Source organism: Triturus cristatus, chromosome 10, assembly GCF_964204655.1.
Source record: "Triturus cristatus chromosome 10, aTriCri1.1, whole genome shotgun sequence".
Taxonomy (NCBI): domain Eukaryota; kingdom Metazoa; phylum Chordata; class Amphibia; order Caudata; family Salamandridae; genus Triturus; species Triturus cristatus.
Genome location: NC_140593.1, coordinates 1136553294 through 1136578892, shown reverse-complemented (window position 1 = coordinate 1136578892; position 25599 = coordinate 1136553294). Strand labels below are relative to the sequence as shown.

The 25599-nt window shown below is 45.1% G+C and overlaps 1 protein-coding gene and 1 long non-coding RNA gene across 6 annotated transcripts in view; one reads left to right on the top strand and one right to left on the bottom strand.

Annotated features, from left to right (window-relative positions):
* Positions 1-25599, top strand: part of LOC146796748 (uncharacterized) — a 276266-nt gene that overhangs the window by 121453 nt on the left and 129214 nt on the right. The window lies entirely within an intron of this gene.
* SLC5A11 (solute carrier family 5 member 11) overlaps positions 1-25599 on the bottom strand; it is a 226343-nt gene that overhangs the window by 111242 nt on the left and 89502 nt on the right. For all 4 annotated transcript variants that reach the window (XM_085629443.1, XM_085629445.1, XM_085629446.1 and 1 more), the window contains exon 3: positions 3238-3309. In XM_085629443.1, the coding sequence (XP_085485569.1) occupies positions 3238-3309 (72 nt within the window). The remainder of the gene's footprint in view (positions 1-3237; positions 3310-25599) is intronic.

Below are 25599 nucleotides of genomic sequence, written 5' to 3'. Positions count from 1 at the left end.
ATGGGTAAGTAATTGTATGTACCCAGTAATTCATGTTTTAGTATAACTGCATGTAGATAGTGAGTCTATGTTGTGAAAACATTAAATATTGGTGGGTGCATAACTGGCTTGTATGTACTGAAGTGTATTTCTAATTTAACTAAATTATGATGCAATGTGAAGTGTAGAAGTCAACAGAGCTGTAAATGTGGAGACACAGTGGTGCAGTGACTCATCGGAAACACAGTTGAGCACTCACAAGTACAACTTCACATCTTTGTAGCACCAGGAAGGTGAAGTCTGCACATGAAAGGATGGCTATATAACACAGGTGGAGAAAACAGAATGCTCGATAGTAAGAAGTGCAAATGTCAATGGTAAATCAGCAAAGCGTTTCGATGAAGGGTGAATGTCGACCAGAATGACAGAAAATAATGGTGAACATCGGTAGTATCCCAGACCTTCGTGAAGCCTGCACGTGAAAGGAATAACAACGTAAAAAAGTTATTGGGATCGTTCAAACCAGGAGGGAGAGAGAGTGGTTAACGTGTGGGACAAATGTTTTAATACAAAAAATGGAAATTGCACCGATAGAAGTGTAAAATTACAGCAACCAAAGCAGGCTGTAAATTATGAGAAAATAAAATGCCACCAGATGGGATGCAGGACAAGGGATTATCAGAGGGTGTTAGTGAGGGAGCGGCGACGAACAGACGTGGGTGGAAACAAGCACCCGAGGTAGAGAAAGTCAACTTGAAGCGCAGAAGGGGAGGCCCACTACAAGGTTTTTACGTATCTGAATGATCCCACCGGCCATGCATGACGCACTAGTAACAGCGATATGTAAATGCATTTCTTGGCAGTGTTTATACACATTCCAAATGCAACATCCTCGACCTGTTTATATCTGCTTTGTCTTACCCATCATGCCAAGACAAACTTCCTCCAGATTTGGCTGGCTATCTAGTAATTTCCATTCATTTGCTACCCCAGCCCCCTAACCAACAGACAAACCAAATCCTCTGGAACACCTCCATGGTATTTAAAAAAATCCTCATTCAACATTATCGCACAATGATTTCACACCCGTCCACTACCCCGGCTAGCCCTGGTACGACATTCCCTGCAAGGATCAATGCACTTCAGGCTTGAGTAGACATTTATCGTTCCATTACGTTTGAGAAAGGTCAGATCAAATCCCTCTGCAACCTGGTACACTGAAGGACTGAACTCTGGCAGAAGAAATGTCCCCAAACATGAAAAGGCTTGGCGCAAATCGACAGTACCAGCACCCACACCCTCCACTAAGAAAGAAACACAAAGGAAAAAAAATTGGCCGTCAAAGGTAATTACTACGTAGAAATCACTGACAAGGCCAGCAACCAGAGCAAGGCATTATTCAAAAGTGAAAAATACGGTTTCAACCCACTTCCACCCCTACCTATTTCCTACTCCGTTAAGATCTATTACTAACTATGGATGAAACGCTTTTAATGGCTGGTTGTTGTAACTGCTAGAGTGCAGTCCATCTTTACACAGTGCCTGTGTGGGAAGAAATTTATAGCATTCAGCGACTTTGCACTGGTTCTCTTTCTTTTTTTAAAAAAAATTAAGAGTTTTATATAGTGCGAACTAGACCTGAAGATATCGGGTATCAGAGCGCTTTACATAGCACCAGTTTCGTTACACAAGGACACATTCGTTTTTGTCAGGCATGGGGAGATTAAGTGATTTGCCCAGAATCATAGGATGTTGAGTGTCGTTGCTGAGACTCTAACCCGGTTCCTCAGCTTCAACATCGACCGCTCTAGCCATAAGGCTACATCCTCTTTCTCTAGGTACTGTGCAATGTAAGAGAGAGTACTTTTCTCATGTGCCAGTGGCATGACAAAAGCCCCTGCAGGTTGGGGGACGAGGTCTGGAAAGGCGTAGGGGGTGCGCTCTGCATGTACTTTGCAGGGGTGGGAGGGGCCCTCAACTTTCGTTGCGCCGCTGTCACGCGCATCTGTGAGATGCAGGCTCTGGGCGCATTCGGGACTCAGAGGCTTCTCTGGGAGGACTCAGCTTTGTTGTTCTGTAGTACAGCATTAATCTGAACACAGAAAGGGCATCATTTGGGTTACGATTACCAATAAGTTCCTAGCACTACATTCTAATATCTCTTAAAAAGTACTTCTAAAAATAAAATCCATTCCAGTCGGGGAAGTGGAAGAGCGCTGCTCTGTTAGCGAGCGTGGGAACCGAAGTGCTCGTAAGTGAAATTAAACACCATTTCATTTAAAAACACAAGGGGTCAAAACAGCGGAAGTGAACTATCCCTATTCTCGCACGTGCCACAGTTTAAACAAAGTTAACACAGTCCCAAACACTCAGGAATTAATAACCATTCAAATAACAAAAAAAGCTTTAGGAGAGAGCGTATCCACAAAGCTATGTGAGAAAATAGTGCTTGGAGGCTGTAATTAAAGCCTACCTAGCAACAACACACGTAATAGGGGGTGTCGCCATGGGAGGTTACAAAATGAGACAAGGCGGTCCTAAGTAGGGACTACTAAGCCTTTTAACCAATGAGCAGCCACAGTTTATAGTGGACAATGACACAAGCCAATGAAAAATATGGGCGGAGCTTCAGGTGCTTCACTTTCCCTAACTCAATACAGCATGTTTCGCAGAGCAGCGCATCCGCACTGCCTCTAGACTCGACCTAAAAACTGATGACCTAACCAAGTACAGAGAAAACAAACCCTGGGGGCTATAAGAGCTATGTCATATAACTATGAAGTCAAATACTTCAAACATGCCCTGTGTAAGCATTGGGCAGGTATGTGTGTAAATGTTGTGCAAAGGTGCACCAAATAGCTTTGGCACCTGTCCAGTGTGATGTGATCCTTTAGTGCTTTACAGCACACCACATCATGTTATTGCATTGTTTTCAAATTGCATTTAAGTAGTGCGTCCTATCGGTGATGTGGGGATGAAGCATGTCACAGGCAAGTATCACGCGTTTCGGTCGGAATGCTATTGAAAGAAGGTGTCCGTATGACCTAGAAGCATAGTTGAGATGGTGTGTGAGGCCCAGTGTTGTTCTGTTATCTTGTTTCTTTAGCAGCTTTTGTGCATGATCTTGAAGCAAACAGGAGTGAGAGACACTTTAGTATAACAGATGCAGTCCTGCAAACAAGCATGCAAAAGGTCATGAAAGCGTAGACCTACAATTTGTTAGTTTAAACTAGCGAGATAGAAAGTTGAGACACTTACAGGCCACCAAACCATACTTTTCCCTGCCAAGAAGTATCCAGTCACTGTGTTTCGCTTCGTTCGCCACATGGACTGTAAGAAAGGAAAAGAGATAGAGAGAGGGATATTATCTCTTTTGGTTATAATTTTACAGATTTTATGTTTTGGTTTATGTTATATATCAAAAAGCATGTGAGGAAACAAATACAACTTTGCAAGCTACAGTTCCAAACATTATACAGAAAGAAATTGCAAATTCCCAGTGTGACATAATTTTTTGAAATCTCCCAAGGCACATATAATCTACAGTTGGCGGGCTCCCGAATTCATTGGATGAATGTGTTACTGAAATGTGACAGCAAGCAAGTTGGTTCCAAATGTGATATTAGAGTGGCGTTAGGGTGAGGCAGCATCCGTGACATAGCCAGCCACCAATAATAAGTATGCATAGGTAACTACAAATGTACTGTTCTCAACTCCAAATATATGTGCCTTTGACCACATACATCGTCAAGATACATCTGTGAGGAGTTAGGAATAGTAATTCTATACATCCCTATTTATACCTTCACAATATTATGGTAGTAGATATTCTGGCTACCATATTTTTGTAGGATAGTATTTTTTTGCAGAATACTGTGACGTGCAACTAAGACTAAGGCACTGCTTACAGTCACGGTGTTAACAATGTTTTGGTTGCAATCTCCAGTTTGTGCCCAGAAGGGGAATCCAGATTGGATGGTATTTGCCTATGCACAAATTCATTTCATGTACTAAAACTGATAAAAAATATTATTGTGTCACCATACTGACCACATCAAACAAGATAACTTTGGTCACCCCTTTGTGCAGTATTACTAGTAGTGACTGCATCAGGCAGGGTTACTAGGAGTAATGTCATAAAAAGCTATATTAATGTAAATTCCTCTGAATGAGTAATGAAACATCAGACTTAGCAGCAAGTGCCTTTGGCATTGAGGAAATAAAATCAGCAATATATTCCCCCAACTCGCAGCTTTAGATATTGCCTGGAAAGTGAATAATTGTCTGAAAATAAACACATCTTTCAATCAAATTCATACTTTTCACTTTTGGTCATTATACCTAATTCCCCTAAACCAACCAAACAACGTCTTGTCTTTATATACAAGGCACAGTTTGCCACAAAATATCAGTTTCATTTTTAGTAAATACCTCTGTGGTCCCCAAACTACAGCTTGTCATTTACACTCTTACATGTCTTACTTGGACATATTTTGCTACTCATTTCCAAGTATTAATACTGCATGCCAGAGATGGAAGACATAATGGCAATGGTGCCCACAGAATTCCTGCCATTAATCCATGAAACACACAAAAAGTGATGGAAGGCTGCTTGCAATAATTCTTACCAATGGCAATAGCTCGGGTAGCAAGCCAACCCATTGTTCTTTTGCAAATGCATTGAACAAATGATGCTACAATACCAATTGATAGTGTACCTCCAACATTGCAAGGGCCTCAGGTATGACACATGAGAGTGCAGTCCTAATGAATTAGCCTGTCATCAGTCTGAAAAATTCTCCATGATGGGTTCAGTGGTAATTGTTTGTTGCTGTTATCATTATCTACTGTGGTGATCTCTAGGCATGGAGCCCAATAAAGGAGGAAGAGGGAGAGGGCTGTTTTTGCAGTGTGCTACAGATGGTTCTATGTCAAAATATCATTTAAAAATCAGATCTAACAAACATATTGTGCCCTTAATTTCATTTATAAAAATATTGTCTCATTGGTGGTGATTTTCAATTATTAACTCTAATAAGGTGCTATTTTTACTTGCTAATTTGGAGTAGATACTTATGTCTGATGATATTCAGGCTAAAATATTCGTCTTACAGATGGAAAAGACAAGTTTATAAGCGCATCCAGATTCTAAGATGTTAGCAGTGTTCTGAGGAACGGCGGGAGAAGAATTCAACATTTGGAAGTAAAAAACAAAGGCTCATAAGTAAAAACATTCCTTGTCCAAACAAGGAACAGTGGGGAGATTATCGGCAAAGTAGGATTTTGGTGGGATTGTAATTTTGTTGAGATGAAAGGAGAGCCTTGTTTGTTGAAGAAGTGAGCGCAGTACGAGCTGTCTTGAATTCCATACATTTGGCTATTGGCAGTGTGTGGAGAATAGATAAGGCTTGTGTGATGTTGTTACTTCTCTTGAGAGTGACCAGAATATGGCTATGTAGCTTGACTTCCATGAAGTCTGTGGATAAGAAACTAAACTTGGTAAATGCTATTGTCATAGTAGATGTCTTGGAGAGTTGACAAGTGGTCACTTTGAGACACAACATCAGGTAAGGGAAAATAATTTTCAGGGTGCAGAGGGGAAGAAGCACACCTTGGTCACAGAATAAATATGAGGAAGGAGCAAAGAAAGTTTGCAGGGCAAGGAGATACTTTATTGTGGAGATACTTTGGGCCGTGGTCCGAGAATTGTTGGCCAGATGGAGGAGCAGAACTGAGGGCTAGAGGTACTGATTAAAAATCAGTTTAGCTCCAACTTGATATTATATATTAATTGGGGACCTCTATTGTAATGAAGATTATTAGACATGAAGACAGGGTTTTTGGCCATCCTAACTTGGGCCTGGATGTTGTCAGAAAACTAATATAGCATGAGGCTGAACAGGCATGCTATTAAGGTTATGAGGCATAGGAGCCTTTTGGAGGTGAGCGACGGTGAGGAGCCATGCCGAATGCAACATTCCAGATCTTTGGATTCGGACTGGAAGAGGGCAGAGATGAGCTGGATTTCACAGGAAGGAGGTGATCCAGGTCAGAGCAGAGACCTGACTATAGCTGTATTGAATGCTGCTCATGGGCAAAAGAGAAACACGCTGCCTACTTCACAATCCCACGGGAGCATTTGCATGGCCACAAAAACAGGAGTGATTGCTCAGTCACTCAGGGCCGTATTTAGAGTTTGGCACAGAGGGTACTCCATTGCAATGGCAACGGAGTACTCTGTCCGCCAAACTGCAGCTCTGCCTTTCTCATCTGAAGTCTGGCCAAACTTAAATGTCAACGACGGAGACTACACAGTCTCCACCTCTCACATACTCGTCTGACGGCCCGACAGAATAAGGGTTGCCAGAGATTTGCCCATTTGTCTGCCAGCCCTATTTAGTTGGGCTGACAAAGGGACAGTTTTTACTTCACACACTGCCATCAAAAACGTGCGGGAAGTGAAAGTTAAAACATTTTGGTGACCCCAACGTCATGGGATGAGACTCCTATAGCGATGAGAATCTTTGTTTTTGTATTTTCCAACGGAAAATCCAGGGTTGGGATTTTGTCTTTTAAACTAAAAAAAGATATTGAAAGTGTGCTGTACAGTACCGTCATGTTGATGGATTCACAGGGCACACTTTCAGTGACTGCTTCTCTGGCTACTCTTCAGTCTTAGCTTCAGAATGTGTGACAAGAGAACTAAACAATTTGTTAAGAAAATCAGATGGCAACTGCTGAATAACAAGTGGGAACCTTGATCATCTAGACCTCTGCCCAAGTTATCTATTGAACCCGCTTTTTTTCAGTCAGGCATTGCATCCCAAAGTTTTCAGTACCTACAACCCCATCATACACTAACCAACAACCCATTTTTCTAACAATGTTCCTCCCCCTCCCATTCCCTTAGTTTCCCGGCAAAGGTTTAATGGGAAATTAGGCAAATTTTCATTTAAAAAAAAAAAAAATTAAAGTCATCTTCAAATTATTTGTCACCCCCATCAGCTTTTCCTGATGATTCATCCATATTTCCATTCATTCTTTCTTGTTCAGGCGGGAACGCAGCAATGTGGTCAGTTTCATTAGTGGACCGTAGTGATCCAGTCCTGTGCAATTTCCCTAATTGATGTCTGTATTATGGAAAACAGGAGCCTTTGGCCAAAGATTTTCAGATTAAACCTACAGTATCTAGAGCTGCAGCTGTCTTATAGGCTCCTTAATAGAACAAATAGGAAAACTAGTTGGCTTGACAGATAAGGAGACTGTCCTGTCAGGTAATGCTTTCCCTCAGTCCTCACATACTTTAGCTAATATTTCTCACCCTTATAATTTGCATTTCTCCATTTCTGATACAGTAGTACTTTCCCCATACCATTACGCACCAACGCAAATCCTTATTGGTTCCAGGGCTACAGGCAAAATTTTCATTTAAGATTTGGCAAATAATTGAATAGTCCAGTCATTCAAAAGGAAAATGAAAACCTGAATTAGTAAGAGCTGTAGATGGCAGCCAATTATCATCAGGTATGATAATAGTGCAAACTGATCTTGTGGCATGGCCACTCTGAAATTGTAATGTTCAATTGAATCAACACCCTTTAATTTATTTTTATTTTTAGGTGTTCCTTGATTACGTGTCCATAAGCCAAGAATTGATTGGCATGCCTTTAAAGTCACTTTAGAGTCCAGTTTTGTTATCAATTATTAGGAACCATCCAGTTCAGTGATGCCATTAGTCTGACCTGATGTGGAAGTATTTGAGAAGAATAACTTACTGGCCCTTATCCAAAACTTTACAGATGTGTTTGATGAGGTAAAGCCCAGTACTTTGCTCCCTCACAAGATCATATTGCCATATTGTTTTGCAGCAAGGGGTAATTCTGCCCTGTAGCCAACTATCATTGAGTATTAATGGAGCAGGAGAACGAGTATCTAAAAAACCTTCTGGACAATGGATTCATACAGCATTCAACCTCTCCTATGTCATCGCCTTTGTTCCCAAGAAAATTGGTGACTTACGGGCTTGTATTGATTAAAGAGCTTAGAACAAAGTGATGTTTCAAAATCGGCATTTGTTGTTTATAATACTGGTTCTGTTGGCTCAGGTACATCGAGCTAACATTTACACTAAATTGGATTTGCATTGGGTGTATCATCTTATTTGAGCCCAAGAGGGAGACGAGTGGCCAACCTCTTATCAAACAAAATACGCTCTTTACGAGTACTCTGTTATAGCTGTCAGGCTCTGCAATGTACCTGCCTGTTTTCAGTCCTTTACAAATGAGTCCATAAGAATTCTTGAAAGTGTGTGTCATTGTCTACATTACTAACATTCTGATGTATTCTTAAACAGAGAAAGAAAACATTGAGCATGTCCGAGTAGTAGCTGCTAAAATAATTTCTTAACATGGGGCACAACCTGTGTTCTTTGGAAAACAGTATTCATATCATTACATATTAACATTGTTCTGTTGCACAAGAAGCTGAAGGAATGCCTTTTCGATTAGACCCACTAGGCCTTAGATTTGCCCTGGCTCACACCTGCTCAGTGCCAGGAAACCCTCCCATGTGATAGTGTGTTCTACAAATCTGCATTATATAACATAACACGGCATACCATTATCTAATTGATGAACAGGTGGAGCGTGTCAACCAGTCAGTGGAACATTACTTGAGATGTTTGTAATCATCCTTAACAGCTGATTGGTTAGAAGCTTATACATTGTTTGCTAGTAATAATGCTCCTCATTCTGCTCCTAGAGTGTGTCCATTTTACTGTTTGAATGGATATCATTCAAAATTAATTGCAACTAACACAGAAAGTACCAGAGTTTTATTACACTGTTAAACACCATCTTGAACGGAGCAAGCAAAACTACAGTTACAAGATACCAAGGATCTTTATTTTAAAAAGGCAGATAAATACCATTGACTAGAGCCAAGTTATCAACCCGGAGATAAGGTGTGGCTTTCCACAAAGAATTTATAATTAACCAGATACAAACGTCCTTTTTTATATTCTTAATATGATAAACCCAGTAGTTGCCCCCAAACTGGAACTATTGTAGGTTTTAAATATGCATTGATATTTCATATATATTTAGTTGAGCCATATTCCGAGTCCAGTCAAATAGAATTTCCACCTGAAAAATCAAGTAGGTAATCATCTGGAATATGCAGTAAACACTACTATGGATTGAAAACCTATTAAAGGAAGGCTTTGCCTAATTCACTGGGAAAGGTATGGACTTCAAACTGTGACAACATCTTTGGAGGAAAGTACTTTTGCATTCTGTCTGTCTTGCTTCCACAGTTTAATATGTAGTGTCACTTCATACCATTGGCTTGTGAACTTCTTGATTTCTATTGCAGGAATCAATTGACATTTTACCTCCCATTTTGATGGCAGAGTGTGAGACATCGATAGGCTCAGATTCATTCTCATATGCCAGGTTTAGTGCTGAGATGCCTTAAGACTTGGAGCAACATCTCTGGGTTACGTGATGCGGCTGCTATCTTGGGTGTGGTCCTATTGGAACTGCATCCAGTCCTTAGCCTACCACTTGGCTTTCGAGGGAAGTAGTCTGATGCAGCATGGAGTCCCATGGACATGTTTGCATGCTGATTACTGGTCGCATTTGGGAAAACAGTCACAGTGCTCCTTAACCCAGTCCTGGTGAGCATTGTGCAGACCTTGTTGGCACAAATCTACAACAAAAGGAAGACTAGAACTAAGACCAGGATAGTCCTATTGAAAAGGGATGTGCATTCAAAGAAGTCCAGAAAAAGGAGCTAGTGGATAAAATACTTTTTTAAAATAATTAAAATGATATTCTAGACTTTGAAAATTCTAGCCACATGGTTTGATCACAGCACGATTTCTTCAAAAACAAGAACCATAATCTCATTAGATGTGTCCCTAACTATCCTTATTTGAAGGGTCAAGAGAAGTATCTGCCAGAAGTGCTGTACCTCGACCTCTATAATAAATATGATCAAAACCAAGAGGGACTCTGAACACTTTGTGTTATTTCTGTACCCATTTATCAAGTTTTTATGAACAGGATGTAGACCTTCACCCACAGTAAGTAGGAGGCTTCATCATAGGAGTTCGCTCCTCACCAGCAATGAATGTTACAGGGCAGGATCTCAATGAGCTCTTTTTCTTGTTATTGGTTGGAGAGTAGATAATGGAGAATGTTCCTTATATCCTAGGTACTTGGGGCAGATTTTCTAACATTTTACGTAGTGGCTCTGAACTTTTTTGCCACAGCCACGTGGCAAAATGTTAAAAGAGATTTAAAAAGCCACGCAAGAGCCAATTTGAAGTGCCTTGCATCACTTTAAAAATTAAAAAAGGAGAGCTGCATTTCTTTTATTTTGTGCCAGAGAGGCATTCCATGGGTGGAGCATGGGCCCATGCATCAAACCGTGTATTTTGACACAATCCCAGATCTACTAAGGACATAATGGTGCCCTTTCCAGACCCAGGTGTAACAAGGAGAGATATCTTTATTTACTCCAGTATTGGAACTTTCATAGATTCCCATGCTTGAATCATTCCCCGTCGTCGAGATGGAAGTCCCTGGTATATATAAAATAGCAATAGAAACCATTACAAAAGAAGAAACCAGGCAGGCCCATTCTCATTTTGTAACATATCCACCTCTTTTTGTAAAAGAGACCAAAAAAGATGAACAACCAATCAGAACAGCCTCACCCTCTAGAACCTTCCTGAGAGAACCTCAGACCCTCAGATTTTCTACCGCACATTGTGCAAGGGAGTCTCCACTGAGCGCTTTTTAGTTTTTTCCTGTTACCCTCACTTCTACAGTTTTTCACCTGTTTTTTCTTCAAGACCTGCTTGGACTTCGTGTCAAGATGTCTGATAAGGAGAAGAAAGCCCCCTTTAAAGCTTGTGCAACTTGTGCTAAGAAGAGGCTTTATATGGAGGACAAGCACAAGGATTGTATTTAATGTCTGTACCCAGACCATAAGGCAGCAGACTGTAAAATATGCCGCACTTTTTCAAAGAAGACTTTGCGAGACCATGAGGGGCGTCTTTTGACATGGCTCCAGAAGCTCAAGTCAAGGAAGGAATCAGTCTCCAGTGACAGTGATGAGGCATCCTCTGCTACATCTTCCAGGAGGTCTGTAAAAAGGGGTAGGTCTTCTTCTTCACCTTCTGAAGACCGTCCCAGTAAGGTCTTGAAAAAGACCTCTCACAGGTCTGAAAGGCGTAGTCCTGGCGAATCTCCTCACCGAGGTGTAAAGGAGAGGGAAGGACTATCAGCAGGAGTGATATCTGAGAGGAAATCCAGCTCGGTTCCTCCATCTTCTCCTCCAGCAGCACCAAAAGACTTAAAAAAGCCCTCATCTCTCTCCTCTGATAGCAAATCTGTGAAGAAAGTTCACTCGTCAACGACGTTGTCAACGACTCAGTCGAAGAATACGTCAAAGGTACAGTCGAAGTCTTCTTCTCCTACAATTCTGGCTCCATCGACGGGCTCGTTGACGGTGATTTCCTCGTTTCTGGCGGCGACGCTTCAGGGTTCCGCGTCGACGACTTCGACGAGAGTGGTGGCTTTGTCGTCAATTATGGTGTCGACGACGACGATGGTGACGACGGCAACCACGTCTACCACAATGATGGCGGCATTCGCTGCTGCGATGACAACAGTCTCAACGACGGCCATTTCTTCATCGGCGAATCACATCATCGACGAAGGAAAAAATTGCCATTACTATCAGGAAGCGCTAGATTACACCTGAAATGACTTCCCCCAGGAGGGTGACTCTTCTACCTCCTGCACTCCTCCTCGAAGAAGAGGGATCTAAAGAGGATGAAAGACCGTATGGCTATGCGGATAGCCCTTCTCAATTCCACGTCAAGTGCCAGGACACAGACTGATGGGGAATACGTGGAGGAACAGCAATATGATTCTCCCTTAGATGACCAGGAGGACTACCAACAGGAGATGGTCTCTATGCCTTCCTCCCTACCAACGGACTTGCAGTTTATGCTGTTGGACTATAGACGTAGATTCCCAACACAATCTCCGGCTCCAATTGCGGTGCCAGTTACAGCTGTTCCGTCTGCACTTACTTCTACCCCTCAATTGCCACCACCTCAACCACTGCCCGTGGCTCTGGATGCGCCACCGATCATCCCTCTCATTTAGGATGATACCTCTGAAGAGGACAAGGGCAACGTCACTATACGAGATCCAGACACGGAATGGAAATGACTATGTGATTCCAGATCGGGCTTCTCCTTCACCAGCGCATTTTGACTCTCCCACTGGCCACATAGGGGGTTTCCATAATTTGACGGAAAGGGCTGCTAAGAGATTTAAACTACCCATGCCCACGGTGCAGTCAGAATGATTCCTTTATGACTTCAAGGATCCTTACAAAAAATCAATTCGGGCCATTCCTATAGTTGGTCACGTCTGGATGAGGGTTGGAAAGAGATGCGGAATCCAGCCACGTTGATTCTGGTTCTGCCTCGCCTTGAGAAGAAATATAAGGATCCTGACTATAGTCCGGCCTGCCTGGTCAGTCAGCCTAAACCGAACTCTGTCATCTCTCAGGCTGCCCAAAGAAAGTCCAGAAAGCCTTCTGCTCTCCTCACGACACCTCCAGATAAAGAGGGCAGTCGCCTCGATAACGTGGGCAAGAGGTTTTCCTCCATGTCCAGCCTGTTGGTCAGAGCTGCGAACGCCTTAGCGATTCTTGGTAGCTACGATCGCCAGATGTGGTGCGACCTTTCCCCCTATCTGGATCAATTGCCGGAAGATGTGAAAGTGGAAGCGAAGAAGATTCAAGAGGAAGAGAAAACATCTTCTGAAGTCATTGACTGTGCAATGGACATGGCAACGACTGCGTTCCGCTCCCTTGCGGGCGCTGCTCTCCTTCATCGCCAAGGCTGGCTGCGGGCTACAAGGTTCCGTCCTGAGGTCCAAAACAAAATCTTGGATCTTCCCTTTGAAGGGGAGGCGCTCTTTGGAAAACATATTGATGATGCACTCCAGGATATTAAAAAAGACACAGAAACAGCAAAATCTTTAGGGACTCTGCAGTACAGCAAGGTCCCCTTATGTGGAGCCAGAGGTAGAGGCAATGCCACCTACAGAGGAGGATACCAGCAACAACGGTATTCGTCATATGGATCAAACTCTCAATCTTACCGGACGAATTATAACCAGCGGCAAATCAATCATCCTCTTTCTCTAGATCTAACAACAGAGGAAGACAAGGAGGCCAGGGGAGGGACTCCTCTAAGCGGCTTACTGGCTCTTACTACTGTCCATTCTCCTCCTGTAATACCAGTGGGAGGCAGAATTTCAAATTACTTCCACAACTGGCAGCAAATAACATCGGATCGTTAGGTTCTGAACATCATTCAATGCGGCCATACTCTGCAATTTGTCCATGCACCACCTTCCAAGCCCCCTCACGCCGCCACTGTGTCAAAACATCTCCGTCTTCTACATCTAGAAGTCCATCAAATGCTCCTGAAAGGGGCAATAGAGCCGGTTCCTCTCTCTCAGCGGGGAGAGGGTTTCTACTCCCAGTTCTTCCTGGTTCGGAAGACTTTAGAAAAGTGGCACCCTATTCTAGATCTGAGGGAGCTCAACACCTATCTCATCAAACAATCATTTCGAATGGTTTCTCTGCAGGACATCCTTTGACTTCTCAACTCAGGGGATTATATGGCCACATTGGATCTAGAGGACACATACTTTCATGTACCCATCCATCCAGCCCACAGGAGGTTCCTTCACTTCACAGTAGCCAAAAGCCACTTTCAGTTCAAAGTCCTGCCTTTTGGACTCAGATCTGCTCCGCAGATCTTTACAAAAGTATTAGCTCCCATGGCAGCTTTTCTACGAAAACAACAGCATCAGGTTTTCCCTTACCTGGACGACTGGTTGCTGAAGGCTTCTACCAAGCCTTTTCGGCAATCTCGGTCTGACTCTCAACACAGAAAAGTCAATTCTATGTCCATCCAGAACAGCCCGAATCCTGGGAGACATTCTGGACACATCCCTCAACAAAGCCTTTCCGACCCTGGTAAGGCAAAAAAGCTGATGGCCATGGCCCATCTACTGTTAAAAAGACTGTCACTTTCAGTTTGCCTCTACAAGTCCCTCCTAGGGTCCATTTCCTCCTGCATTCCTCTAGTTCCTCACTGCAGGTTGCGGATGCGCCCTCTCCAGGAGGAACTGGACTTGCAGAAGCACCAAGTCGACGGATCCTTCGGAGATAAGATCTTCGTTACCGTGTCCATGAGGGACGCCGCATCATGGTGGACGAACAAGGAAAACATTTCTCAAGGCCTCTCCTTCAGGATCACCCCAGCTCCTCAGATAATAACTACAGACGCCTCTCTGGAGGTCTGGGGAGCGGTCTGGAAGGACCTTCATGTAAGCGGCCGTTGGCTACCCCAACATCATCTCCTACATATCAATCTGCTGGAGCTCAGAGCGATTTGCCTGGCCTTGCAGGCTTTTCTTCTGCGGATACAGCAGTCTGCAGTTCTAGTACCTACAGACAATACGACGGCCAAGCATTACATAAAGGATGGCGGTACCAGATCTCGTCTTTTGTCACAAGAAGCCCAGACAATTTGGGAAAGGGCGATCCAGCAGGGGATATCGCTCAAAGCGGAGCACCTTCCAGGCGTTTTCAACGAGACGGTGGACACCCTGAGCAGACTAAAATCAGTCAGCCACGAATGGGAACTAGATCAGTCCACTCTGGAAGAGGTTTTTCGCCTATGGGACAGGCCTTCCATAGACCTCTTTGCCATGCCGAAGAACAAGAAATGCAGATTTTACACAAGCAGGATTCACCATCCGAGATCTAGGATCATTGGGGATTGAGCTTTTGATGGCCTGGTCAGGCGCATTTGTTTACGCTTTTCCCCCCATTCTGCTGATCCCCAGGCTTCTCAGGAAGCTCAAGGCGGAGCATTGCAAGATGATTTTGATAACTCCTGCGTGGCCCTGACAGTTTTGGTTCACAGAGCTGCATCTCCTCTCCCTGGACATTCCACTTCCGTTGCAGCCGATTTCTTCGCTGCTGACAATGTCCTAGGGCCAGATCTGGCACCGGGATTCTCAATCCCTGCAGTTGTCGGCATGGCTCCTGAGCACCGAGAATTTCTTGGTTTGGCCCTTTCAGCAGAATGTAGGGAGGTACTCTCTCAGGCACAAGCCCCAAGTACCAATGAGGCATACCAGTTAAAGTGGAAGCGTTTCTGCATTTGGTGCCAACAAGAGGGTATCCATCCTCTTTCTTCTGAACCGCATGAAGTTCTTCCTTACCTTCTTTCATTAGCAAAATCAGGGCTGGCTCACTCATCCATCAAAGTTCATCTTGCTGCCATCTCTCACTTCAGACGCACATCTTCTGGTGCTTCCCTCTGGTCAGCAAGGATAATTAAGCAGTTTCTCAAGGGCCTTTTCAGAGTCTTCACTCCAGTCAAGCCTCTGCCTCCTCTTAGGCATCTTAACTTGGTTCTCACCCAGCTCATGAAGCATCCCTTTGAACCTGTTCACCGGGCGGATTTGAAATTCCTCTCCTGGAAGGTGGCTCTTCTGCTGGGAGAGTAGGTGAATTGCAGGCTCTCACCATTCAGGAGCCTTTTCTCCAATTTAAAAAGGGGACAGTGATACTCCGTACCAACCCAAAGTTCATACCGAAAGGGCCTTCAGACTTTCATTTGAATGAGCCAGTCATACTCAAATCTTTTTTCCCTCTGCCTACTACTCCAGCAGAAAAGGCACTAAACTCGCTGGACATTCAGAGGTGCTTAAAGCTCTGTCTTCAATGTACTAAGGACTTCAGGAAGTCTCCTCAACTATTTGTATCTTTCAGCGCCCCTAGTAAGGGTTTTTCCCTTTCCAAGCAGAGGATTGCTCGTTGGATTACCAGCGCTATCCAGTATTGTCACAGTGCAGCGGGCAAGCCCCTTGAGGGTCGGGTCCGTGCTCACTCCACAAGGACGATTTCTTCTTTGACAGCCCTCTTTGCCCACTCCACAAGGACGATTTCTTCTTTGACAGCCCTCTTTGCCGGAGTTCCTATCCGGGAGATCTGCAGGGCAGCAACCTGGAGCAGTACTCATACGTTTACAAGACATTACTGCCTGGATTCATCAACGCAGAGTGACACAGAAGTGGGCCAGGCAGTCCTGAGGAACCTCTTTCATTGAGCAGTGAGCTTTCCCTTTCTACCCCCCTTCCGTTTTTTCTGCTTATCCTCTTGGCACATTTTTGAAGTCTATTTACTTGTTCTTCATTGTTTTTCCTTATGTGTACAAATGTGTTTATTTTACATTGACTTTGATGTTAATGCTTATATTGGTTGAATATGGAATCACGGTTCAAAAAATGTGCTCATAACTGCTAGCTACTCTGATTCAAGCATGGGAGTCTGTGAAAGGTCCAATACTGGAGTAAGAAAACAAGTTACTTACCTGTAACTTTGGTTCTCCAGTATTGGAAACTTTCATAGATTTTCATGCGACCCACCCTCCTCCCCTGCGAAAGCTCAGTCTTTAGCAGATTAAGTTATGCTTTTACACTATGGCTACGAAAATCTGAGGGTCTGAGGTTCTCTCAGGAAGGTTCTAGAGGGTGAGGATGTTCTGATTGGTTGGTCATCTTTTTTGGTCTCTTTTACAAAAAGAGGTGGATGTGTTACAAAACGAGAATGGACCTAGGCCTGGTTTCTTCTTTTGTAATGGTTTCTATTGCTATTTTATCTATACCGGGGACTCCCACGACGGGGAATGATTCAAGCATAGGAATCTATGAAAGTTTCCAATAGTGGAGAACCAAAGTTACAGGTTAAGTAACTTGTTTTCTTCTCTTCAGTAGTTGCCTTTTCTGTGTGTGATGCATTCCGCATCACACACAGAAAAAGGAAAATGCCTTTAAGGATTGTTTTTGTGCAGGAAGGTCCTTCCCTCCTGCGCAAAAACAATCCTGCTCCTACCCAGGCACCCTTGCAACAAGGTGCAAGGGTGCCAGCATTGGCACTAGGTGGCACACAGTGCACCTGCGCAAGGAGAAGTGTGCCATATCGTAGAAGATATGGCACATTTCTGCTTTCTTCGTTTCACGCAACACAATGCAGCAATTTTGCTTGCTTCCATGTATTGCGTGAAACCTTAGTAAATCAGCCACCAGTTTCTACCATGAGGGTCTCACCTTGGTGGTATTCTTTATTTGTTGCCGCCCTAACACAAGATTAAAACTTGAGGACTATGGGCTATGAGGTGTCTCTATAATATGCGTCAACATGTATCTGCCTTTTTTAAGTGCCTGAAGAGTCAGAGGTATTCCTCAAGACTTCGGGACTACCACTTCCCTACCTACATCTGGATCTGTCCTAACTATTGCATTTGTCCATATGAGAGGATAGTAAACGGGGGAGAGAAAATCTGCGATCAGTGATGTCGTGTCGTGCTTCTATACCAAATAACGACCAACACCGTGTTCTCGTTACCAGCTCTTTATTCATTCACCTTCCTCTTCGCTGTCCCTACTCTAACTGCCTGCCTCAACCGTTACTCCTCCCCTTTCCCCTGCGCCCGGCTGCTCCGCCCCCCTAGCTGCTAGACTGCACACGATCTTACATCTCCCCCTTTGTTAACAAAACATGTGACACAGTTTTATATTTCTTCTATTAGCCGTTTAGGCCATTGGATGGCTTGTCGGGGCCTGAGAGACCGGCCTTCAGTCACAGTTCCAGAGCTGCCTCCAGCATCCCGTTCCTGATTTGGGGGATCCTCATCACGTTCTTCACAGCACTCAGTTCCAGGCGTCACGGGCCCCACTGCGAGTGTCTCTTGCATGGCGGGACTGCACTTTTGGAAGTGAGACACATCCCGAGCGATGCGCCGGTTTTCCGACTCCGCCGTCAGCATGGTGCCCTTTTGCCGAGTGACTGTCAGGGGCTCCACTCTGAACCGACAGTCCGTCTTTCTGCTTTGTTCTTGCTTGACCGCGGCACGGTCCCCTTCATGAAACGAGAGAGATCTAGCTCGTCTCCTGTGGTCCGCATAAGCTTTCATGCTCTCCTTGCCGGCGCGATCAGCAATTCTTACTTCTTGGTGAAGACGACCTGGTGACACCGGTCCTGGTGACACCGGTCTTAATGCACCCTCCCAGGTGGGTATCCGCGTCCGAATGGGGCGCCCTAGCATGAGGGTCGCTGGACATTTGCCTGTGGTGGCATGGGGTGTTGTTCGATATGCTCGAAGCACTTCATTGAGACCCGTTTGCATATCTCGTCTATCAAGGGTGGCTTGCTGGAAAGTCCTTTTGAGTGTGGCCATAAACCTTTCAACAGTGCCATTGGCTTGTGGCCCCACGGGCGTTATTCGTCGATGCTGGACACCTATTAATTTCACAAAGTTACTGAATTCCCGTCCAGTGAAAGGTGGACCATTGTCTGTTTTCAGTTCCTTGGGCACACCCCAGGCTGCAAAGACTTCATCTAAAACCGCAATGGTGGCGGCGGCACTGGTGGACGGCACAAACTGGGCAATGGGAAACCGTGAGTATTCGTCCATTATTACAAGGACATATTTGCCTGATTGCATTGGGCCATAAAAGTCCAGGGTTAGTTCATGCCACACTCCAGGCGGTGGCGGTGTCATCTGAATCGGGGCTGGAGGATCACTGTGCCCTACCACTTGACACTGCGGACAATCCTTCTGCAATATCTCATCGTGCACTGTGGCGTGTTGAATGGCCTCCAGGGGAGCCGCGGGTGGTCGCGCTTGATCCACCACGAAATGGATACCCTCCTCCGCAACCGACAGTCCAGGTGTGTGTGATGCCCTGGGGTGTCGCGACATGTAATCAGCCGGGTTGACTGATTTGCCTGGCTTGTGCACGATGTCAATGTCATTGCTGACGCGATAGAGAACTTCCACCAGTCGCAGTCGCTCGGCCGTCGGCAGACTAAGCAGACAGTCAGCCTCCGGCCCTTCTATGACGTGGATCACAGCGGGAACTGACATTGTTTTGTGTCTCAGCGTAGTTGAAAACTTCCCGAGACAGGGAAGTGGCTTCCTGGACATCCAGGTGTAGACCCGAACATATGCAGGACTCAGACGCGGGAGAGGGTTCATTTTTTTGTACTCCGTCACCGGAATGTAATTTAGTGACGCTCCACTGTCCATCACAAATTTTGTGGCATGTTCACCGACGCTGATGTCCAATCGGGAATATTTCTTAAATTGGTCCGGGTCAGCAACCATACTCGCATATTCAACTGAATATTCTTGTTCATCCGATGTTGATCTGGAGTCTCTGGATGATGATCTCCTCGACCATCGGGATGTCTGCGACCCTCCGCTGGAGTGGGAAGATCTTGACGAGGACTTTGGGCGATAATGCACCGCTCGCGCGTGGTGCCGTCGGGGGTCCCCTCGCGACGTCCCCCGTGTGCTCTTTTCCTTCTCCCGGCGATACTCTCCGCACATGGCCTCGAAGTGATTGCTCCACCCACACTTGCGGCACTGCTGTCCCATAGCTGGACACGCACCTGTATGTGGGAAATCATACCCGCACCTGTAGCATCTTCTCACGGGTGCCTTTCTCGCGTGGTCATGGCGTTTGTCTCTCCTCCCTGACTCAGGCTGACGGTGTCCAGAATAGCGGTGACGCGATGATGGCCAGGAGTGCCGCCCTCTCTCTCTGGACCTTCGGCGGGGGCGACTAGCTTGCACTTGGCAGACTTGCTCTCTGAGTTCCGCACGTCCTGCTTCCATGTTCTTGGCCTGTTCTTCGGCCTGGTCGTGCACCCTTGTCATCTCCTCGATTTCATCAAGGTTGTGGCTTTTCTTCAGTAGTTTTCTCCAGAGCGTCTCAGACTGGCAACCATCAATGACGCGCAGCCGAATAGCATCAGCTGTTGAAAATGCCTCAAAATTGCAGTGGCGGGCTAGCCGGCGTAGTCGTGTTATGTATGCATTCATCATCTCGTCTTTTTCCTGACGCGCCCGCTGGAACACGTATCTCTCGTAGTCTACATTTTTTTTGTGTAGAAATTTCTTATCCAGAGCTTCCCGTACCTTGGCGTACGTACCTGCATCCGCAGCTGGGATTTCCTTGATCATTTTGCTGATGTCTTTCCCCACGAGGTTGCGAAGCGCAATCAGCTGATCCTCATCACCGAGTACCTTGGAGCCTTTGATGTAGTCCTCAAAATCTTCGATCCATTCTTCCCAGCGAGGGCCCATGCTACCTCCGACCACGAGCGCCAGAGGCTCTGGCGGGCGCAGGTGTGACAGTCTCATGACAATGGGTTTCGCTTCTTGGCGTGCAGGTGATCCCTGGTTTGACATCGCGCCTCGCGTGGGCTTGTCTCGGCTCACTTCTGTCCGTATTTGTCTTTGCCCGGGCTTATTTGATGTGTTGGTTGCCTTTGCTCGTGCTTGTTCAGCTCTTCACTTGTCTTTGCTTTGGCTTGTTGCAAAGTTATCTTGCTTTTACTCGTGCTTGTTTATTTCCTTGCTTGTCTTTGCTCGTGTTTGTTCAACTCTGTTCTTGTCTTTGCTTGGGCTTGTTGCAAGGTTGTCTTGTTTTTACTCGTGCTTGTTTATTTCTGTATTTGTCTTGTGCTTGTCTTTGCTCGTGCTTGTTGCTTGTCGTTGCTCGTGCTTGTTTAATCCCCTTTAGTGGCTCCTGGGCACCTGACTTCAAGATGGCCGCCCAGCCGATTTAATGGGGGTGTCCTTGGATAGCTGCCTGGTTTCAAGATGGCCGCCGGACCGGCACCACACACAGGGCTTCACACGAGGCTCAACCGCTCTTCTCCCGCTAACTGTATTGCTCTGAGAGCCTCACTCACCGGCTCCGTGAGGTCTCAGTCGACGTCAGGCAGGTGAGCTTCGCTGCTGCTGTTTCCCCAGGACACGCGCGTCTTCCACTTCACGCTGGGGGGGGCTCTCACACGGCGGGTCACTTTTACGGAAGGGACCAAGCAGGAGGCCAGGGTTTCGCTTTCACCCCGCTCTCTCCGCTCCTTCGGGACGTTGAACACGGTCCAGGTGGCTCAGAGTGCAACGCGCGTAGCGTTGCTTCCGACGTCTTCTTCTACTTCTCGCTCTCGGGCGGGCTACGTCGCACGTTGGGGTTCAGGAGAGCATGCCGCTCATCCCACCCTCGTCGCCAGTTTTCGTGTCGTGCTGCTATACCAAATAACGACCGACACCGTGTTCTCGTTACCAGCTCTTTATTCATTCACCTTCCTCTTCGCTGTCCCTACTCTAACTGCCCGCCTCAACCGTTACTCCTCCCCTTCCCCTGCGCCCGGCTGCTCCGCCCCCCTAGCTGCTAGACTGCACACGATCTTACAAGTGATTGGCTCTTCTGTGAAACCATGGAAACTGTTGATTTATTTCACGTTTTCATACCCTGGTAGGAATGACATGAAAAGGACAACAATCAGACAGCAGGCCATATAGTACTTGGGACAGAATATCCTGCTAGCATTCATGAAAAGGATGTTGCAGGAATCCAAAGAGCTTTTTGACCATAAAGAAGCATGAAGTCACAGGCCTCGCAATCTTCTTTCAATACATGACTGCATGTACTTTATCCCTTGTATAACACTCTTTAGTTGAATGTCACATGATAAAGAAAATATCCACTGTAAAGTGCACTAAAATATATACAATCCCCATGAAAATCCACTCAAACAGCCCTCTGCAACCCTAGTGCATTGTCTAGTGTATTGGTGCATCCGTAAGTCCCCCTTCCTCCAGTCATGGAATGTCAAAACCTGTAGGCGAGTGAGTATAATATTCCTTCAGGGCACAAGTTACCTTCAATGAATTCTCCACACCCAGCACTGCAGTCTGCTAAGAGGTGACCAGTAGGCATATTGGTGCTTGCACACTGTGATGTGGACTGGTTCGGGAGATGATGGCTACAGTTGGCGATGCTGAGCTCTTGGGTAAAACTAGCCATTGCACCTGGCTGGCCTGAATCACACCTACGCCAGCGCAGATACAGACAAAAACAAAAATGTCAGGGCTTGAGCCCCTATATTTACAGACTTCCTGGAGAAGGAAACACCAGGCATGAAAATTGTTCCAACCTTTAGAGGGCAGGTTTCTGTGAGAGAATGTCTGCTGACCTGTCTTTGTCGAGGACTAAGACATCTTTACCCACACTAGAAGCCTCAACAGGTGCTGAGGGCCAGTGGCCCATTAACTTCACCGAGTCCATATCTCCGGTCTTCAAAGGACCTCACATTAAACTCGTGATGTGGAGGGAGGACCTTTGGGTTGTTGCCTCAGTGCATCAAACTAGCGATTTACAGTCTTTGTTGTTCTTGTTCTAAGTTGGACAGACATTATCATTGTATGAGAAGGGGTTCAAATACCCATCTGTCCTTCCTTCCAAAGGTACTGTCAGACTTCTGCATTGAGCAGAAGATTTATGCATTTAATTCCGGGAGAACTCTATAAACACAAGAGGGCTTACATTTTATCTCAGTGTAACCAACGTACTATGCTCATGAGAAACTTTTTTTGTCCCTTATTCAGGCTTCTCTCATGGAAAACAGACCCTGAGACCTTTCCTGCTTCGTGGGTCACCTCTCGCATATCCAAGTGCTAGAGACGTGCTGGTCTTCCTCCTCAAGGGGCCACCTGTGTGCAGCGGCGAGGGCCAAGTCAGCCTTAGTAGGTTTCAGTACTATATTCTCTTGATTTCACTTCCACTCTAGATGAGCTCGTCTACTACCCCCTTCTTTGTACCCTCAGTTGTAGGCGGAAAGAATATGACTGAGGTAAGGGAGCAGGGAGGTGCCGGAAGTGGGGCGGGGCCTGTAGCGCCTATGACCCTCCTCCCAAAAGGTTGACTCTTGCTGTGCAAGTATGTTCCAGGGCCACAACTTCCTCACTAGAGGAAGAGGAATTCTGAGTATAAGAGTCACCATGGTGAGAGCTTTACCCTGTACTCAAGGCGCACGGAGTAGTAGGTACACACATATACATGGGAAAACACCCCGTTTTGAACTTCAGATATTACAAAAAAATATGGAAATACCATATAGATTGATGTGATCAAATAGGCATATATAACGAAAACTGTTATATTATCAGAAAAAATATTTTTTTGCTCGATGCTGTAGTAAATGCATTTGCTGAAAACATATTCGTGCATTGCCCCCCCCCACCCCCACCCCCACCCGGGGAGTCTTTAGAACAGTCTGCATTTCACAGAGTCTCCATCCATGGCAGTGAGGTTCATTAGAATATACGTACTACCACATGCCAGTCTTTGTCACACTGGTGAACGATTGTAAATTTAAAGAGAGAAAACTATGTATTAAAATACAGCTAGGAAGGGAATATTATGTTCATTAAAATGGAGCACCATTACATGCACATATACATACATACGCTTCTTCTAATTCCTCATAAAATGCATGCCTAATTGTACCACTGACTGACCCTCGAAAGAGCGAAATTACAGATAGTAACTTTCTTTTAGCAATGAGAGACCATTTCATGGTCAGTGGAGTATCACTGCCATCTTGCGGCCATTTTGAAGATTTCAAGCGGCTACGGTTTCCCAGTCGATCCCTACAGATTTCTCTTTCTGTTCATATGGAAAAGGAAAACTATGGCCGACTGTAAACTGAAACACATCGTTTAGTAACTTTATATTACCAGAACTAGTGTCCTGCCAGTACCACTTAAAGATTTGTACTCGCAGTCCGAGTTCGTGTGAAGAAAGTTACAAAAGATACGAAACCAACCACGTTTCATGCTAAAAGAGTAACATCACCAACTTTTTATGGGCGTTCATAAGAATTTTCAGGCCGAGATTACACGGTTCTACACATTCTTTGAAATAATGCCATTACAGATGTAGTCATGTAGACACTGATGTAGAGATTGGCAAACGGGTAACTCAGTCACAAACGTGACAGCTATCGCACCTGCTTTATTAGAAGACCATATATCCTATGGCACTTGTAATAATGTGAACAGGATTTCCGTCCCTTTGTGAAAGAGTACTCATCGCAAAACTTTAAATTTGGCCTTCAGTTGATTTGAATGATTTATACCTAAATGAAGGAGAAAAAAGACGGACATTTTAGGAGAACAACAAGCATGTAGGGGCATGGAAACTAATAAAAACGAACTTTGGAAATTGGAATGGTTTCAGTAGAGATCATTTATTAGTCTAAGACAGAGGATTATGAGCAAAAGCAGGAAGAGTAGAACCTCACAGTCAGGGAGAGAAGCAAAAGAGTGCAAAAAAACCTAGAAAGAGTAAGGCATGCAAAGAGTGGATCCCATCCAATCTGTAATTGCACAGATGAGCTAAAAACATTGGAATAGAATGCGATTCAGAGCAATTATCGGTTTATGAGATTAAATCAAGCATTCATTCCATCACATTTTGTGCTGTCTTGTTGTGTATAGCTGCGGAGCCAAATTACAATTCTGTATTTTGTATCATTCCATAGAAAAGCATTTTGATTAGTGCAAGACCCCAGCAACGTATGGACCTACCTATTTGCTAGTTGCTTGTTTTAGTACGGAGTACTTTGAGTTTATCACTTGTCCGTCCTCTTCTCCCTCCTTCAGTTTTATATAGATAGGCCGAATATCTTTCCTTGCCTGCTTGACTCTTCTTTGTGATTGGTGGTACGATTTGCCATTTTAGTGGTCCCTTGTATTATTCAATGCTAGAAAAGCTGGTCTCTGGTTCCCAGGGAGCATCCAAGGTTACGCAGTGTGAGCCACGGCAATATGTCTTGGAAACTCAGACAGCCGCACACACTAGTGCTCTGTAAAACCTTTCTATTATGTGAGCTCTCAAACCACTGCCAAGTTTGGAGTGGCTGGAGAAGGGTCTGGAAGTACGTGTTAAGTGCATGTACGGAAAGCCTTTGGTAACCATTTTTACAAATGACGCTACCCTTACTCCTCTGAACATTGTAAGTGTAGCTGGCAAGAAAAGGGCTGAAGTATAGAAGTGGGCAGTTATTCTGTGTACTGTGTAAGTGTATCTGTCAGGAAAAGGGCAGATGGGTAGAAGTGGGCAGTTACCCTGGGTACCCTTCATGTGTAGATAGCAAGAAAAGGGCTGAAATGTAGAAGTGGGCAGTTACCCTGTGTGTCCTGTAGGCGTACCTAGCAAGAAAAGTGCTGAAGTATAGAAGTGGGCTTTTAAAGGTTTGCTGTACCCCAGCCCCAATTCAATTATTAACTCTTCACTTTGCGTCAGCTGCTTTTCTACCTGGCCTACGGCCCACCCATCTCAATTCTCAGAAGGAAGGAGGACTATGGGCTACCAGCTTGAGAAGCATTACTGTTGCATGATCTAGAACCATAGATGTGGATGAAGGATCAGGACCATCTAGTCTGCCCATGTTCTTGCCATCAGTAGCACTTTAAAAACTCTCTTCTCAGCCAAGCCTTTGCATCATTACCTTTCCATGGCTCTTATTATTGTTTGTCGCTCTAAGGATTCAGCGTCCTCTGCCGAAGAACAGCGTGTCTTACTGCTTAGTCTGCCTTCTAGTCTTCCAGTTCGGTAATCTAGGGCTCCTAGTTCCAGATATGCA